Genomic DNA, 19419 nt, shown 5'->3' with positions numbered 1-19419 from the left:
AAGGAAGAGGGAGGTCCCTCCCTCCCTCCAAGCTGAAGTCTCTTGAGCCCTATGGAAAGCAAAGCAGCCTCACGATTGTGTTTATTTGCAAGTAGGCAGACATGCCTTGGCTGGTGGTCAGGCCAGGCAAAGGGGAATGTGAGGACACCAGAATGGTCCCAATCCAATGGAACTGGAGTGTAACAAATGCTCCAGAAGGCAGCCTCTCCCCCCCCCCCCCCACTAAAAAGGACAAAAAAAAGAGGCTTGAACTGGTAAGGGGAAAGTTTTCTATTTTGCACTTGAAAAGCCAGGAGGGTCTTTATCTTGATATGCCTGAAATAGAAGAACTTTAAACTGGGCACTGGGGAGGGCACTGATTCTTTTTGGGGTGTTGTTATTGCAGCCAGACTACAGAGTAAGCTCCATTGACCACTGTGGGACTTACTTCTGAGTATACATGCACACAATAGGCACAATAGGACTTACTTCAGAGTAGATTCATTTGGTGGAACAGGACTGGCTCTCCCTTATTTAATTATTTCTTTTATTTTAATTTAATTATATTTATTTTAATTTGCTTGATGATGTCACTTCTGGCCATGACATCACTTCCATTGGGTCCTGGACAGATTGTCATTCTAAAAAGCGGGTCCCAGTGCTATAAGTTTGAGAACTGCTGCAATAAGGCGTTATAAGTTGACATGGGGGTGTGTGTGTGTGAGACTACAAGTTTTCAAAATCACTAAAATCAGAATTTGGAGGAATAATACCATCATGTTAAATCAATCAATGCGTAATTTCATGCAGAATGCAATGAAACAAACCACATTGAAATATCTGTGTTCTAACAAAAGGTACAGCCAAAAAGCCAGTGGGGGCCGGGCGATGGCACATCACCACGCCCACCACCTGGGGCATTGCCCCGCCCACTGCATGGGATGACACGCAGGCTTCCCACACTGGGTGATGCGTAATCCTAGTGACGCCATTGGTAGGAGGCAACACCCACTACCACAGGAATTGCTGCTGGTGAGACAGGAGGGAAAGGGCCAGCCAGCCAGAGGATTTTCTGCTGTTGCTTCCAGTGTTCCTCTTGGCCTCTCCCTGTGTACTTCATGCTATGGCACCATACAGACATGTAGTGACCACCTTTGCTCCTGTGAGCACCTGCATAGAGGGAGGCATACAGAACTAAGTATGGATTTACTGGAGTACTCCATCAGCAATGCAACTGGATCAGACAGGCTATTGCTGCTAGCACCATGCAGGTATGCAGAGCAGAGCCTGACTTTTCCCAGAGTGTATGAGCATGGAGCCCCTGGGTGGTCTGTTGTCCCAACCTGTTTCTGAACTATACCTCTTCAGACTGTAGGTGGGCTCACATAACAAAATGCTGCTCCATTTTTCGCCTCCCAATAAAAAATGCATAGAAAACTAGAATGTCGGAGAAAAGATAGTCAACTGTTTTTTATTTTCTGTAAAGGAAAATTTTGTATGGAGGAATATTCAACATTATAGCTGCAGTCCGAACACACACGTTCGTTCACCTAAAGTGAAGACTAGGTATATTTATTTGTACATAACCTGATATGTAACTATATACTGTATATGTAATCTTAATAGGAAATCTCAGCTGAATTGGAAGTAGCCTTACGTGAAAAAGAAGAAATGAAAATGAGAGTTCATAATTACATAACTGAAGTCTCTAGATTTGAAAGCTTAATGGCTTTAAAGGTGAGGAAACACCTTCTGAAAATTACATTAATGTTTTATGAATCAGGCTTACCATGTTGTAATTTTGTAACTTTGACTGTTAATAATTCTCTCACTTATATTACCTATGGAAGTTGCCAAGCTGTTGCTTTGGTGAGGTTGGGAGAAATTACAGCCCATGTTGGAGCTCATGCACTTAAGAGGTCACTTCCCAAGAAGCAGAGGGACATCTTAAGATCTGCAGCTACATGTGGTTTGAGATTATCTAACCAGTCAGTGCCTTAATGCTTCCAATCCCAGCACCTGGGATGTAGCCTGATGAAACTTCCAGCCAACAAACAAAGGGTACATCATGCTCTTCTCAGGATGATAACTTCTGAAACACATGTATGCAGTGTATTTTGCACGTATTGCAAAGCTGGACTACACAAAAGTCTTTCACATTGTATTTATGTAAGCACTTTTATCCCCTACCTTTAGTTTAACAATACTCTTTCTTTTGTATTTTGTATTTAAAAAACAATTTGAAGACTTATTGGAAGAGCACATCCACTGCATTTTGCTATTTTTGAGTTTTCCTTCAATGCAGCTGTCATACCAAACCTTCAAATTGATTTTTAAACTTAAGACCTATTGCTCTAGTGCAGTGGGCACATGCACATTTGGATCCCAGCTGGACCTGAGACTTGCATTTCATTGTGGAGTGAAATGCACTCCACAGTGCCCTTTAAAATTAGTACAGGAGGAAGCATAAGAAGGGAAAGATATCCTTGTATACATTTATAATTTCTGTCAATATATAAAATTGCCATCTGTTTTTAAACCTGTAGAGGTCCTGACTCATTTTTTGGACTCTGAACAGGATGAAATTCTCTCTTTCTTGAAGGAGGGCGAGAGATTAATCTGTGTAATAAGGAGCATATTTATTTATAAGATTTATATACTTTTTTCAAGTGCTCAAAGCAGTGTACAACAACAAAAATGCAGTGTAAAATACAGTGGTCCCTTCTTATCCTCAGACTGACATCTGTGGATTTCAGTATCCACTGGTGTTAAGCTTGCGACTGGAGGGCCTCACTTGACCTCCCGAACTTTACCAGAAGGCACTTCTGGGAGGTCCTACGAGATCTTCCCCGTGGATTTCATTATCTGTGGAAATCAGAATCTGCAGGGGGTCATAGAATGGATCTCCCACAGATACTGAGGGCCCACTGCACAATTAAAAGTAAAAATGGTATTGGTGCAGTTAAAAGATGTGAAAAACAGCATTAACACAAATAATATAAGAACAGCAACAAAATGTACAGGTACTTAATGAAAAAGAGTCCCTAGGAGATTCCTCCGTCCTCAATTGAGAAAAGTACTCATTCAGGTTTCTATTCCTTCAATATGTAGTCTGAATCTTCAAATCAGCAGATTGCTGATTTGGCTTGCAAGCATAAAAAGGGTCAAGGGACTGGGGCTGTCATGGTGATTCATTGCTCAGTGGATGCACGTTTCTATTTGAACTAGGAAAGGGAAAACCAGGAGTTGCTGCAAAAGTTCCAGATGCTCCATAGTGAAGCTGAGAACTGGGAAGTAAAGGCCCATCAAGCTGAGGGACAAAGCAGCTCAGTACGACTGGAACTCCTCTCTGTTGACACTGAGCGAAGACACCTCAGAGAGAGAGTGGAACTATTGGAAAAAGAAATTCAGGAGGTAATGTTAGCTCAGTTTTGCTGCCTGGCTCACTATTCTGATGTGCTTTCTTAATGCCTTGGCTTCTGCAAAGAGCAGGTAGTGTTAATTAATCATCAGTGTTTGCTCAAGGGAAAACTCATTTCAGATCTACTTCTGTTCTTACCCATTGCTTGTTAGGTCTCACGAATGGCTTTCAGTGTAATTTGGAAGAAAAAAAAACTTCATGTTGTTATTAATATAGCACCATCTCTATGCATGGTGCTTTACAACAGCTGAGAGGATAGTTCCTGTCCATGGAGGCTCAGAGTTTAGAAAGAGATGCAAGAGAGATAACAGAGGAAGGAGGGGGCGGGATGGCTGGAGAATTTTTCTTTGTATAAATAGAGAAAGTTTGGATTTCAGCTGATATATAGGGGAAGGCATCATCGCATGTATATACCTAGTAATAAGGTTGCTTTTGTCTTTCACATAGCATATCATTGCACACCAAGCTTATGAATCACAGATTTCTTCAATGGCAAAAAATATGGCTAGACTGGAGGAGAGTCTTAAACGTGAAAAAGAAGACAAGTCAACAATGTCAGTTGATGTGACTTCTGTTAGAGACCTGTGTGTTAAACTGGAGTCCAGCAAAGATCAGCTCTCACGTCAGTTAACATCCAAATCTCTGGAATTTGAGAAGGTAAAAATTTAATTTTTTATAGCACATCTAAATTAAGTTCTGCACTTGAGGGAACAAGTGAAATCTGACATCAAATTATAAACTGATTTTCAGAGAGACAGGCCACAAAGAGGCACGAGAAACTCTCAAAAATCCAAAATTTATCTAACAACAAATCATTTCTAATATGTTAAGCTGCAGAATGCTGTACAATACTTAAGTCTCAATGACTCTGTGAGGTAGTTACTGTTGTTCATATTTTACAGCAGAAGAACTGAGAATGGGTTTTCCAAAGCTGAATAGGTATTTCAACCCAGGTTAGTCCAGATTCTGACCCTGGACTATACTGTCTCTGACTGCACTACATTCTTGTATCATCTTGCATGTGAATCTTGGTTTTCTTAGTTTGTGGTGCTTTTCTTAATAGCCTTGTAGACCAAGCATTCATAACATGTTTGGGAATTTATCTTTGATCTCAAGGGCCATGGCTGTCACTTCTGCTGCCTGATGCTCATATAATCCTTGTTCATCATTGGCACTAGCTGTGGTTTATTTCCTTAATTCTGGTTAAAATCTTGAATGTACCTCAAAACCATAGTTTTAGTTTACCAAATCTTCCCTTCGTTTCCCCAGTACATGGTTCAGTGAGACCTGCTGGTCACCTTATGGGCAGAGATGTTGAAGAAACAGCTGTAGCAATGGTTTACTTAATGTAGATGTATTGCCTAATTATGGTTCACAAACCCATTTCAAACCATGGTTGTACATCCTGATTTGCAGCCATTCCTTAACATAGTTAAAATATTCATATATTAACACTTAAAACCATTGCTAAGCACTGCATCTGTACAGTTTGAATTGCTTTGGGTGTTTTGTTTCTTGCCATTTTGGGGATTATATGTGAAAGGATATCTATAAATAAAATTGCTGATTGAACCAATTATTTTTATGTTCTAGATTGTGTCAGAATTAGAAGATGCAAAAGCAGAAGCAGAGCTGTTAAAAAAGCAATTGTCCAGCGAACGAGTTACAATACAAAACCTGGAAACACTCTTGACTACTAGCAGGGACAAGGAGTTTCAGAATCATTTGATAACACATGAAAAAGATTCAGAAATACAGCTACTCAAAGACAAGCTCACACTCTCAGAAAGTAAACTGTACGTTGTAAAGTACAAATCTATCTTTCTTACTATGCATTGTTTCAGTTGTTTATAATTTCATGTAGAGATGTCTAGATCAGGGGTACCTAAACCCTGGCCTCCAGGCCATTTGTAGTCCTCTGGCACCCCCAATCTGACCTGTAGGGAATGCCTTTACAATTAACCTCTGGCCCACTGGAAACTTCCTGGAGCCTCTGTGGTCTGCACCTGCCCTACGCAAGCTGTGGGCCGAGTTTGTGCAAGGCCTTCTGTAGGCCTTGAGCTATCATGAGAACTGAAGGTCTCACAATAGCTCAAGGCTGGAGCTACCGGAAGACCTGAAGGTCTCATGGTAGGCCTTGTATGAAATGAGGTTGGCTTTTCCCTCATTGTCGCTGCTGCTTCACACTTGTGAATCAGCAAGCAGTGGAGGGAGGCTTGTACTGGGCCTGTACTTTGCTGCTGCCAGCATGCTGTAGCCACGGCTTCTTGCCCACCGCTGCCTCGCACCTTGAGTCGTGAGGCTGAATGGGAGCGCAAGAGCAATGCGACCAATGTTTCCGGCTCTCTGGGCCGCCACCTCGCGCTCTCCAAAGCCGCCTGCATGCTTGCCACTCTTGCACCGAGAACGGTGAGTCTGCTGTTTATGCCTCTGAACAATTTATGCTTCCATGTGTTTTGTGCTTTACCCTGCATGTTATTTTACCCCCCCCCCCCAAGCTTGGTCTATATGTTTGCTGAAAGCACATCCCTAACTGTCCCATCTGCATTGTTGCCTCTGAACAATTCAGAGGCACCCACTGCCTGCCCTCACCCCGCCCCGGAACACCTCCCTCCCGCCCCCTCCCACCTCAGAGTCTTGTGTTGGCCAACTTGGCAAGACTCAGAGCCTCCATTGGCGTGGAGGCTTATTCCAGCTCCTGCAGGCCAGTGCACCTCCGCACACCAACCTTGCTGACTCACAAGAAGGCGCAAATTTGTCTTATGGCATGTTTGCAATGCTCCTGGGCTGGCACAAGGGACAGGGATTGCCCTGCATTGAGTACTCCTAGACTTGCATCTCAAGATTAAACAAAATTGAGGGGAAGCAAATCTGGCATCACACATTCCTTTTACACCTGTAATGTTTTCTCCTTTGCACAGTGTTCCCTGCCACGCAGAGTTAGAGGCTACAACATTGTAAAGGAGTATGTGATGCTAGCTTAATGGTTGGTTCAAACATGTACCAATATAAATTCACTGCCGTCTCATGTAGCTTCTGTGTCTGGCTTGAAAGGGAGTAGTGTAGTGGCTGAGCTGTGAATAAGGACTTCCTTGGTTCAGGTCTTGCCTCTGCCATGAACCCTCACTAGGTGAAACTGAACAAGCCACTCAACCTCAGCCCCTGAGCTGCAAAATGGGGATCATAGCTTACTTAACTTAGGGTGCAATCCTAACCCCTTATGTCGGTGCTTTCCAGCACTGGCATAGTAGTGCCAATGGGACATGTGCTGCATCCTGCACTTGGGTGGCACTCACGAAGGCCTCCTCAAAGTAAGGGAATGTTTGTTCCCTTACCACAGAGCTGCATTGCCCTTATGTCAGTGCTGGAAAGCACTGACATAAGGGGTTAGCCTTGCGCCCTTATTGGGTTGTTGCATTACCTGATGGAATCATTTAGTTGTGAACTAGTGTGCTCACTTAGGAAGTGCTATACATGTGTTAAATATTATTATTTATTGTGACTACTTGGAAGCCTATAAGAAAGAATTCATCAGAATTAGAAAGTGTGTGCTGAGTTTGACTCAATTTCAGTTGAATTTTCTTCCAAGTATGTGTAATTTAAAAAGGCTACTCTCTTAAGCCTTTTCCCTTAACACAGTTTTGCAGCTGAGAAGTATTACACTCATTTTGCATAGCAGGATGCATAGTGAGCATGTATGAATTTCCACACATGCCATACATGTTCATTGTCTCTTGATACTTGCAGACATATTTTCTTTGCTTGTGCTTATTTTTAGAGTTTCTGTAAAATACCATCTGTAAAAGTACAATTGCAAAGACCTTTTTCTTTGTTTGGCAATATTTTTAGAACTAGTCTTAATAGAGAAGTTTCTATTCTCCGAAATAAACTTGCACAGCTGCAGGCTGATTATGATATTGTAAAAAGGCAGCTGACAACAGAACGATTTGAACGGTAAGCAAATTTGCTTATAAAAATGCCATGAATTTGGATTCTTGTCTTTAGAGATGAAACAAAGTCCTTTGTACGCAGTTCTATAGAAAATGTTTAATCTCTGACTATTAAAATCTTGATTTAAGAATTATACCTTTTACCTAGCTTGGTTCTTTGGAGGTTCAAGAGATAATTTTGTCCTTGTTTAGATTTTTTTAATTAGTCCCCTAATATGGTATTAGAACTTTAGTCATATTTTACTGTTTTCTTACTATTGCTTGTGGAGAGAAAAACAATCAGCAAAAAATGGGAAAACGCAGCTTTTTATTAAAAAAGAACTTTCTGCAGTGTGTGAAATTCACAAATTGGAATGAAAAGGTAGATATTTAAGTGAAGTGAATAAAAATATGGAATCAAATCTATTCAAAATTATACCTTTTTAAGCTCCATTATTCAGAACTCCTACTGAAAACATAAAAGTGTTGTACTCTGGCTGGCTTGCACTCCATTTTTTAAACTTTTGTTTGCTGTTTTCTTTTAGAAAGCTGGTATTAGAAAGTTTGGATAAGAGTGTTTATATTAGGTTTTTTGACATCAACCTCTGACTCAAGAGATTCTTAATGCATGTGAGCACATATGACTGTCTTCAAAGTTTTGGATTCCCCATACGCATCTTCCAGAGAATGAAGAGCCTTGGGGCAAGGTTGTACCCCTTTTTTCCCAGGCTGAACACTGTGGCAAGGGAAAGAGCAACCCTGGACCCACCATCAGCCAGGAAATGGAACAACTGCAGGGAGTTTAATTATACCTCCCTGCCAAGAAGAGCTCTGCTCCAGTTGTTTGAGGGCTGGAGAAGTGAGTAAAGGCATCAACCAGAGAACTAAGGGGCTCCTGGGTTGTTTTGTATAATTGTAAACCACCTTGGAGTTCTTTTTGATTGAAGGGATTTAAATAAAATAAATGCATTGATTCCTCTGTGGAACAAAGGGGGAAGTCATTCTGGTCACCAAAATTCTGTTTTTGCTTTGAACAGTGCCCATGCCTAGAAGTGAAAGCTGAAAGGATGTATTGTGCCTTTTGCTCATCTTCTCTGCTGAGCAATATTTACATTTTGATAAACTAAACAGTTAATAAAGGGTCCTATTTGGATGAAAGATACAGAATATAAATACTTTTGTAATAAAGAATACCTTAAATGGGAGGTTTTGAGGTAGTAGGCGCTGCTGCTACAGGGGATAAAGTATGGAAGGGGGAGCCTTATGGTCAAATCCTATCCAATTTTCCAGTGCCTGTGCAACCATGCCAACAAGGCGCGTGCTACATCCTGCTGGGGGGAGGCAGTTATGGAGGCCTCCTTAAGATAGAACATTTGTTCCCTTACCTGCAGGCTACATTGTGACTGCACTGGTTCTGAAAAGTTGGATAGAATTGGACCTTTAAGTACTGCTACAAACCTTCTCACTTCTCCTATCTCTAGAGTTTTTTCTTACAAAATAGCAGTGCTGAGATATTGTGGGTTCCAGTTTATTGTGACCGATTGGTTTTAATTATGGGAAAATGCCTCACTACCCTCCAAAATTCAAAGTTGGGTTTTCTGGTTGATAGGGAACGTGCCATTCAAGAGATGCGTCGGCATGGTCTCTCTACAACTTCTCTACGTCGTGACTCATCCCCACTTAGCTCAACACTGAGATCTCCTTCACATTCTCCAGAGAGAGCACCTGCAGGAACAATAGAACGAACAGACAAGTAAGTAGATGAGGCGCAATCCTGTACCCATTTTTCTGGAAGCAAGCCCCATTGGACACACTGGGATTTAATCTTGAGTAGATATGCATAAGATTGTGCTATAAGTTGAGTATCTGTTTACTTACTACAGTGATGCCTCGCATAACAAAATTAATCCGTTCCGCGAATCCTTTCGTTATGCGAAATTTTCATTGCGCGAATCACGTTTTCCCATAGGAATGCATTGAAATCTAATTAATGCGTTCCTATGGGCAAAAAAGGTCAAAACGAAGTCAGATTTGGTTTACAAAGTGTTTATTACGTGCTCTTTAAAGGCATACATACTGTACAGAGGATTTCTAAAATTTGAAGCATACACGAAATTTTTAATTTTTAAAAAATTCGTTATGCGAAGCACGGACCTAAAAAGTCTTTGTTATGCGAAGCACGGACCTAAAATTTTTTTCGTTATGCGAAGCACGGCCAGAAATTTTCGTTATGCGAGTTACCAAACTCAATCGAAAAGCTCTTTCGTTATGCGAATTTTTCGGTGCGCGGGGCATTCGTTATGCTAGGCACCACTGTACTTGGGTCTGCACTTAGCATTTTTCCAGGAGTCCAGATTGCAAATCAATACTGAGAGACACAGACTGGCATAGAGAGGTTTCAGATATCTGCTGCTCATGGGGCGGGGGTGTGTGTGTGCTGGTACAATGTCTGGGCACATGCCCCAGCTTCATGGATGCAGCAAACTACAATAGCTTTTGTGCAACCAGCATAACTATTCCAGTCTGTATTATGAAAAAAATGGTGTTTATTATGCTGTGGTCTAACTTGAAGTACTGAGAATAGATATTGAAGAAAGACATTGTGTCTTGAATGGATGTGCTGTCAGTGTGAACATTTTATTTATTTTTGTTTTCCTTCTCAGAAATGTGGGCTTCAAGGACTAATCAATTATTTTAAAAGCAGAACAATAATGAAAGGTTTAACCTGTTGGGACTCACTCTGTTGTCTATGTTGATATACATTCTACCTCTAAAATGTTGCTAAACATTAATATGTTATAAAAATTGAGTGTGTTAATTTACAATCAACCTTGCAACTTTCTACTGTCACACCTAGCAGGGCTACTTGTCCTTGACTATATTGGCGGGCATTGGCTCTTGCTTAAGACAAGAAGTGGAACTGGAATAACTTGTGTGGATCATTAGCCCATGTTGTTTATAATGCTTTTCCACAATTGCTAAAATCCAAATATGAATTTGCAAGCTATTGTTTTCTGTAGACCAGGTGAAATTGGAGATACAGAATCTTCAGTCACCTTTTTTTCTGCTTTTGGCTATTTTAAGATTTTTATTTAGACTTTACTAGTTTATATGATCTGTATGCAATTAGGAATGCTTGATTTAACTTGAAGCTGCTTCATAACCTTCTGGAAATCTTATATTAAATTTTTCTCTAAAATTAATACTTGATCAGATCTTATAAAAACAGAGGTTAGATTATCATGCTAGTATTAAATGATACAATATGTATGTCTTAGCCAGATCTGGCAACATGATTACTATTCTTTTTTTAAAGTTCAGAAACAAACTTGGATGTATTTTCACAGATGAGCTTGGAGTGTTAAAGTCCTAAAACAAGCAGGTTAGGATAGGCAAACTATTAGGTAAGTGAAGTAAGGAATGATTGGAATTTTTTCAAGAAGGCTGATAAACTTGATACTCATGTTATAATAATGTTGTAATATAGTAGCAGGGTCTGAGACGTATTCCTCAGTAGGTTAACTGTTTTATGCCATGTTGACTTATCCACGTCCAGCAACCTTTTCTGGGTGTAATATTTATACTGAGCATGAAGATCCCTCATCTCGCAACGGATTGCCTGTTCTATCTTGTTAACAGAGGGCTAAGCCATGCACTTGTTCTCCAGTCATTAAGAGGTTCAAGGACCACTATGAATATAGGAGATCCATCTTTTCTCAGAATGCATGACTCTCTGGATTAGAGTGTAATCTGAAATAATAATTTATTGTCTTTTTCCAGTGTATTGATTAATATTTGTACTTAATGATATAATATATGGTGACAGTATACTTATTATTGTGTACTAGGACTAGATGAGGAAATTACAGTTTTCAAATCATGATTACAGACTGACTTACGCACTTTTGAAGGAAAATTTGTATTTTCCAGTTTTCACGAAAGACACCAATAAGAACAGATAATGTCTTGCAATGAAGATGGAGGACCCTAATCTTAAACCTGGATATGCATAATCTATTTTTAATAAACCTGTTAGTCTATTGTTTTTAATAAAAGATCTCCTACTTAATCTTTCAGAGTAAGGATTACCATTTATTTATTTTATTTATTTATTAGTAGAATTTATATCCCGACTTTCCACTCCAGAAAGGAGCACTCAAGGCTATTTATTCCTGTTTAAGATATTGATGGCTTATTTAGCACAGTACCTTTTCTGTACCTGTCAGGGTTCCTCTCTTCCCCTTGTTTGGGGACATAGCTTACTAGGGGAAGCCTTGGTAATTTGAATCCATTGCCACCAGCTCAGGAGATCACGCTAGCCAGAGGGGCGCGATGGGCAGAACCCCCCGCCCCCACTAGAACAATACTGAACCTCAGGGGTCTCTATCAGAATCATTCTCTCTGTAGTGCCTGCAGGGAGAGAAGAGATATGACAATCCACTGATTTTTCCACAAACAAGGCAGACTTAGAATAATATGCAAAAAGTTTATTAAAGTGCTAATAAAAGGGAAAAAAAGAATCAAATAAGCAAGAGAAAGAAGTAAAAAAAATTGACTTTGGTAAAAGGTTATAATTCTGTAATCATACAATTCACCAGCAGATGGTGCTGAGGTGCTATGGAATCTCACACATGGTTTAACTCAGTGTTACTGGGAACTTTGAAAGCACCTGTAAAGCTCCCCTCTCAATGGCTGGAGGAAGGAAGTTTCCGGTTGGCTGGGGCTTTACCCCCTTGCATGGAGTGACATCACCTGTTCAACTGATTTCTACATTTCCTCTTATTGGAGAGCAGCCAGCTGGGACCAGGCACTCTACTGGCTCTCCTTGGAATCCCACAGATCTGACAAACAGTTTTGCTGGTTCTAATTTGCATTCCTTTTTCCTTTGTCTGGCAAGCTGCCTATAAATTGCATTCCAGCTCTGACTGACAGAGTGGACCACTGAATTTTAAGCTTGCTCTGACACAGAAATAGACAAAATATACACAGAAATACACATAACATACAGACATTTTATGACAGCACCTCTTACATTTTTCAAACAGAAAGTGGCAACAGAGGACACAAAGGAGAAAATGAATTGTGAATGTGCTCTTAAGATGCAGTATCTAATCTGCTTCATCTGTTACCAGAGTCACAAGTAGGTCTTCTGCAAGCTTACTTTAAAATACTTGGTGCAAACTCTGATGGTGTTTGTCTCTCTCAAACTTCTGAGATTCTATCTTATGTTCTTAAGCATGTATTGTTTACTGTTAATACTTGACCCCTTTAAACATCCACTAAATAAATGAATAAGAGCACAATCCTATCCAATTTTCCAGCACTGATGTAGCCACAATGCAGCCCTGAGATAAGGGAACAAACATTCCCTTACCTTGAGGAAGCATCCATGACTGCCCCACCACCACAGGATGCAGCACAACCCCCATTGGCATGGCTGCACCAGCACTGCTAAGTTGGATAGAATTTGGCCCTAAATCTCTTAGGCCCAAATCCTAACCAACTTTCCAGCACCAGCATAGTGGTGCCAATTAGATGTGTGCTGCATCCTGCAGTTGGGTGGCACTCGTAGGGCCCTCCTCAAAGTAAGAGAATGTTGGTGCCCTTACCTCGGAGTTGCATTGCCCTTATGTCGGTGCTGGAAAGTGGGTTAGGATTGCACCCTTAGGATCATATTGCAGTTGGATTTAGGAAAATAATGAACTTTTCAAAAATGGATACTATGAATGTAATTCTGAACACCAATTTTTTATTCCGTATACCTGCATGTCATGATGTGATTGCAAACCACAACTGTCCTGAAACAGCTCCAAGATTATTTTTCGACTTGGAGAGTTTTAAATAACTGAAAATGTGACACTTTCTCTTTATGTATTCATTACCAATTATTCTTCATTTGGTATGTGCTGCTAAGCAATACAGATAAAGATACTCAAATTGTTGATTTTAAAATACTGCAGCATTGCTTATAAATAATTAAAGAATCTATCTATATATATATTGATATTGCTATATATAGGGCAAATATATATATATTTTGATATATATAGGGCATGAAAATCAACCACCACTTTGCAAAATAGGCTAAAGACAACAGTTGCTTGAGTAGTAGAAAGAAAGTAGTTGCACTCTGACGAATATTTTCTTTGTATAATGTTGCTCTCTACTCTTCAGTGAACACATGTGCAAACATGCTGTGTGCCCAGTTCTTGTCATTACAACCCCCCCTTCCTATGTTACTCTTCAAATCTTTCCTGAGGGCTCAAGCATTATAGGCAGTGTTTCAAGGAGAATAGCAACCCTGGCTCCTCACACCCCTTCCCTAAGTGAAGGGTGTTCCCTAAGTACAGGGTGACCCAAAAAAACCAGAACCCATAAAAATTTTATTAAATCCTACAAAGGTCCAGTAAATTTCAAGAAACTTACTGGACTCAAACTTCAATCTGTATACGATTATTCCCCAAAGTTTCAGTTATCTTGGTCGCTTTGCATAAAAGTCATGTTCTTTCCAAAGATGAAAAATTGAAATTGACAGTTTTATTCAAAGATTTGTGGGTTCTGTTTTTTTGGGTCACCCTGTAAGAAACAACCCTCAGCTGGGGCATCAAGAGCACTCCCATGGGAGCACTTTTGCCAAGTTTGGTCCAACGCAACATTGATGCCTATGCTCTGGAGAGAGGCTCCCTGGGAGCACATCGTAGACATTATCTCCACTCCAAAGTAGATTCACACCTATTCCTTGGCTTCAGAATCCAACAAAGCATAAGGTTTATATGCCATTAGAACCCTGACTATGTCGTCCTTGAAGTTGTTAATGCTCAGAATTTTTCGGTGGTGATGACATCGGCCAGGAGGGTGGTAGACTTGGGAGCCTGGTTTTCTGTTCCCCAGCTGTGCATATTCCATCAGGACAAAATGATATTGAGAACTGACTCCTTGTTTGTTTCCAAAAATTAATTCTGTTTTCTATAGGGTCTCGATCATGTCCTTTTGTCTTAGACTGGTAATGTCAAAGGAAAAGAGGTGGCACACTCTGTACACTTGATGGGCACTGAGGAAGGCCAATCTGCACAGGAGGAGGCCCTGTTTGTTTCTTTCTGTGACAAACATGGGGGGGGAAGGCAGACATATTTCATCATCTTTGTTTCAACGATGGCTTTGGGAATGCATATGGCCTACAAGTCCCTGGGTCAATCTCTTCCAAGAGGTATCACTGCCTCTTCCGCATGGGGGGTGGTTACACTGGAGGAGGTCCATTGCTGCATTTCTATGGAAGAGATTTGCAAAGCAGCAACTTAAGCTTGCATTCTTACTTGGGTGCCATGACACAGATAAATCTGACCTGTTGGGGGCAGGGGGAGGATACTGCTCTTATACAGCAGTACAAGAGTGCCCTCTTGAAGGGACAAGAGAGAGGAAATTTTCTTACTGTGAATATCTGTTCTCTTTGCCTGTCTGCTTGCCTCATTTGTCCTTCCAATCAGGCTGGTGAACTGTTGGTACAAAAGCACTCATGATGGCTTGGGGCACTAAATTCAGAGGCTTCTCTCTGCTTAGTTGGATTACAGAGGAGAGGTGCTGTCAGTGAAAACATTTGCATTGCAGACAAAGAGATGGAAGGTGGAAGGCTGTCAGGTAAAAGGCAGACCAAGAAACAGGATCACTCTTTCATCCCAGAGTTCTTGGTTAAGGACTCCTAGTTCCAATCCTGTCCAGGCAGTGATCAAGCAGAGCCTAGAGATCCCTCCATGTGTCTACAAAGGGACGTTGTGTGAAAATATACTTCTAACAGTATTTAGAAGTACTGTTAGAAGTACCCCCCCCCCCCCCAAGTTTGAAAACTTCATTTGGACCAGAATACAGTTGTCAGGATGTTGACTGAAACTTGCAAGCTGGAACATAAAACTGATTACAGTACTGTAGTGTTTCTCAAACTCGGTCAGGATCCACCAGTAAGTCATGTTCTGATTTTTGGTGGGTTGTAAAAAGTTTTTGAAACAAAGGAACTGAGTCTTCTGTGCTCAGACGTGTCATGGAGTAAAAAATCCTTTCTACGGGCTTTAAGGCCACATTCAACTAGTTCAGCTGTCCCTGGTCTTAAAGTCTTAAAGCTGTGGAAAGGATGTTTTTACTCCATGAGTTTTTGAAATAATTTTTTTTTTAAAAGACATTATTTACAAGCACCCTTGCCCAGTTCGCAGAACAAAACCATTAGCTGGTATGAGGTAGTCTTCATATCCCCAAATCAAAACAACACTTTCCTGTTTTCTAGTAATTGGCATGCCATGGATCATGTGTGAACTCTGTTTCAGCCTTTTGTCTGACCTGGAAGTTCCTAACTCTGCATCTTGCTCTCCAGTTCAGCCTTGGAGACCATGGAATGACTGTATAGGTTTGAGGGAACTCCATTTCAGATACAGATACATTTGAGGGAACTCATTCAGATACAGAATCAGTAAGCCTATGAGAAAAATGGGGTTAGGTTGCAGGGGACTCTCTTCATTATACATTCTATGAACTTTATGAACTTGAATCATAACTGGGATTCATAACCATATGGGGCTGGGTGATAGCGAGGACTCATCAACATCTGATGCATCCTCTTGAGCTGGTTATCCCTCGACACATTGGTTGCTGGCCCAAAAATGAGGCCTCAGATTTGAGCAGTGGGAGGGGGTTGGTTCACCATTTTTCTTCCTCAGCCTTCCCTGGCCTTGCCCCAGCCCTCAGGTAGTCTTCCAGAGACCTCTCATCATCGGCCTGTCATTGTCGCCAGGGATATGAAGATTCAGCTGGAGTCCCCTAGATGGTGGGGCAAGTCTGGAAGCCAACACAAATGTGACTGACGATTTTGATGGGCCAATCCCAATGCCCATTTGATGTGGAAAACAGACCTAATCCAGACAACTTTCTAAAAATCAAGGGGTATAATTGGCTGAACATGATTACATCAACTCCTTCCCCATTGGCTGTATCTTCCTCTCCCCCCTGCATGGCACCAGCATAGCCTTCTGCTCATGATGGAGCCACTGTCTCTTCTGTCCCCGCAACCTCTCACACCTGCCTGCTTGTAGCTGCACGGACCCCCTGCCCTACTTTTAAACTGATCCCTGGGGGAAGGCCGACAGGAGCCGAGGGGCATCCGGTTCGGGACTCCTCATCCCTATGGGATGAGGATGGGGAGGTTAGAGAACAACAAGACAAAGGCAGAGTAGGAGAAGAAATTGGGAAAGGTAGCGTGATGGGATGTGATAGACGGTTTGGCACAATGAGAGGATGCGGGGACAAAGGAGCGAATAAGCAGCCCATCCTAGGGCATTCCGTGTACAAATGCTTTTATGCGAATGCCCGAAGTCTACGAGCAAAGGTGGGAGAACTGGAATGTCTGGTGACAAGGGAAAACATTGACATAGTGGGCATAACGGAAACCTGGTGGAATGCGGAGAATCAGTGGGATACCGCAATCCCGGGCTATAAACTCTACAGGAGGAACAGGCAGGGGCGTGTTGGAGGTGGGGTGGCCGTTTATGTTAAGGAAGGGATAGAATCCAGCAAAGTAGAGATTGAAGGTGGGTCTGACTCCACCGTAGAATCTCTGTGGGTTAAATTACCAGGTTTGTGCAGCGATGTAATACTGGGGGCGTGCTATCGTCCTCCAGACCAGAAATCGGATGGGGACCTTGAAATGAGGAAACAGATCAGGGAGGTGACAAGGAGGGACAGGGTTGTAATCATGGGGGACTTCAATTATCCTCATATTGACTGGGTCAATTTGTGTTCTGGTCACGAAAAGGAAACCGGATTTCTTGACGTGCTAAATGACTGTGGCTTAGAGCAGCTAGTCACGGAACCCACCAGAGGACAGGTGACTGGATTTAATATTGTGCGGTATGCAGGACCTGGTTAGAGATGTAAACGTTACTGAGCCATTGGGGAACAGTGATCATGCTGCGATCCATTTTGACGTGCACGTTGGGGGAAGAATACCAGGCAAATCTCTAACAAAAACCCTTGACTTCCGACGGGCAGACTTCCCCCAAATGAGGAGGCTGGTTAAAAGGAGGTTGAAAGGGAGGGTAAAAAGAATCCAATCTCTCCAGAGTGCATGGAGGCTGCTTAAAACAACAGTAATAGAGGCCCAGCAGAGGTGTATACCGCAAAGAAAGAAGGATTCCACTAAATCCAGGAGGGTGCCCGCATGGCTAACCAGCCAAGTTAGAGAGGCTGTGAAGGGCAAGGAAGCTTCCTTCCGTAAATGGAAGTCTTGCCCCAATGAGGAGAATAAAAAGGAACATAAACTGTGGCAAAAGAAATGTAAGAAGGTGATAGGGAGGCCAAGCGAGACTATGAGGAATGCATGGCCAGCAACATTAAGGGGAATAATAAAAGCTTCTTCAATTATGTTAGAAGCAGGAAACTTGCCAGAGAAGCGGTTGGCCCTCTGGATGGTGAGGGAGGGAAAGGGGAGATAAAAGGAGACTTAGAGATGGCAGAGAAATTAAATGAGTTCTTTGCATCTGTCTTCATGGCAGAAGACCTCGGACAGATACCGCTGCCCGAACGGCACCTCCTGACCGAGGAGTTAAGTCAGATAGAGGTTAAAGAGAAGATGTTTCAGACCTCATTGATAAATTAAAGATCAATAAGTCACCGGGCCCTGCTGGCATCCACCCAAGAGTTATTAAGGAATTGAAGAATGAAGTTGCAGATCTCTTGACTAAGGTATGCAACTTCTCCCTCAAAACGGCCACGGTGCCAGAAGATTGGAGAATAGCAAATATCACGCCTATTTTTAAAAAGGGAAAGAGGGGGGACCCGGGAAACTATAGGCCGGTCAGCCTAACATCCATACTGGGTAAGATGGTGGAATGCCTCATCAAAGATAGGATCTCAAAACACATAGACGAACAGGCCTTGCTGAGGGAGAGTCAGCATGGCTTCTGTAAGGGTAAGTCTTGCCTCACGAACCTTATAGAATTATTTGAAAAGGTCAACAGGCATGTGGATGTGGGAGAACCCATGGACATTATATATCTGGACTTTCAGAAGGCGTTTGACACGGTCCCTTACCAAAGGCTACTGAAAAAACTCCACAGTCAGGGAATTAGAGGACAGGTCCTCTCGTGGATTGAGAACTGGTTGGAGGCTAGGAAGCAGAGAGTGGGTGTCAATGGGCAATTTTCACAATGGAGAGAGGTGAAAAGCGGTGTGCCCCAAGGATCTGTCCTGGGACCGGTGCTTTTCAACCTCTTCATAAATGACCTGGAGACAGGGTTGAGCAGTGAAGTGGCTAAGTTTGCAGACGACACCAAACTTTTCCGAGTGGTGAAGACCAGAAGTGATTGTGAGGAGCTCCAGAAGGATCTCTCCAGACTGGCAGAATGGGCAGCAAAATGGCAGATGCGCTTCAGTGTCAGTAAGTGTAAAGTCATGCACATTGGGGCAAAAAATCAAAACTTTAGATATAAGCTGATGGGTTCTGAGCTGTCTGTGACAGATCAGGAGAGAGATGTTGGGGTGGTGGTGGACAGGTTGATGAAAGTGTCGACCCAATGTGCGGCGGCAGTGAAGAAGGCCAATTCTATGCTTGGGATCATTAGGAAGGGTATTGAGAACAAAACGGCTAGTATTATAATGCCGTTGTACAAATCTATGGTAAGGCCACACCTGGAGTATTGTGTCCAGTTCTGGTCGCTGCATCTCAAAAAAGACATAGTGGAAATGGAAAAGGTGCAAAAGAGAGCGACTAAGATGATGACTAAGATGGCTGGGGCACCTTCCTTATGAGGAAAGGCTACGGCGTTTGGGCCTCTTCAGCCTAGAAAAGAGACGCCTGAAGGGGGACATGATTGAGACATACAAAATTATGCAGGGGATGGACAGAGTGGATAGGGAGATGCTCTTTACACTCTCACATAATACCAGAACCAGGGGACATCCACTAAAATTGAGTGTTGGGAGGGTTAGGACAGACAAAGGAAATATTTCTTTACTCAGCGTGTGGCTGGTCTGTGAAACTCCTTGCCACAGGATGTGGTGACAGCATCTGGCCTGGATGCCTTTAAAAGGTGATTGGACAAGTTTCTGGAA

The 19419-nt window shown here is 42.1% G+C and overlaps 1 protein-coding gene across 4 annotated transcripts in view; it reads left to right on the top strand.

Annotated features, from left to right (window-relative positions):
• CEP135 (centrosomal protein 135) overlaps positions 1-19419 on the top strand; it is a 115563-nt gene that overhangs the window by 33690 nt on the left and 62454 nt on the right. The window contains exons 19-25 of one of the 4 annotated variants that reach the window (XM_066632147.1): positions 1606-1716; positions 3208-3393; positions 3848-4057; positions 4994-5196; positions 7250-7354; positions 8939-9082; positions 11178-11356. In XM_066632147.1, the coding sequence (XP_066488244.1) occupies positions 1606-1716; positions 3208-3393; positions 3848-4057; positions 4994-5196; positions 7250-7354; positions 8939-9082; positions 11178-11187 (969 nt within the window). In that variant the 3' untranslated portion in view covers positions 11188-11356. Of the gene's footprint in view, positions 1-1605; positions 1717-3207; positions 3394-3847; positions 4058-4302; positions 4354-4993; positions 5197-7249; positions 7355-8938; positions 9083-9992; positions 10549-11177; positions 11357-19419 lie in introns of those variants that run through there. The other 3 variants (XM_066632145.1, XM_066632146.1, XM_066632148.1) reach the window with 3 other exon arrangements.

This window comes from Tiliqua scincoides, chromosome 6, assembly GCF_035046505.1.
Source record: "Tiliqua scincoides isolate rTilSci1 chromosome 6, rTilSci1.hap2, whole genome shotgun sequence".
Taxonomy (NCBI): Eukaryota; Metazoa; Chordata; class Lepidosauria; order Squamata; family Scincidae; genus Tiliqua; species Tiliqua scincoides.
This window is presented reverse-complemented; position numbering and strand designations above follow the sequence as displayed.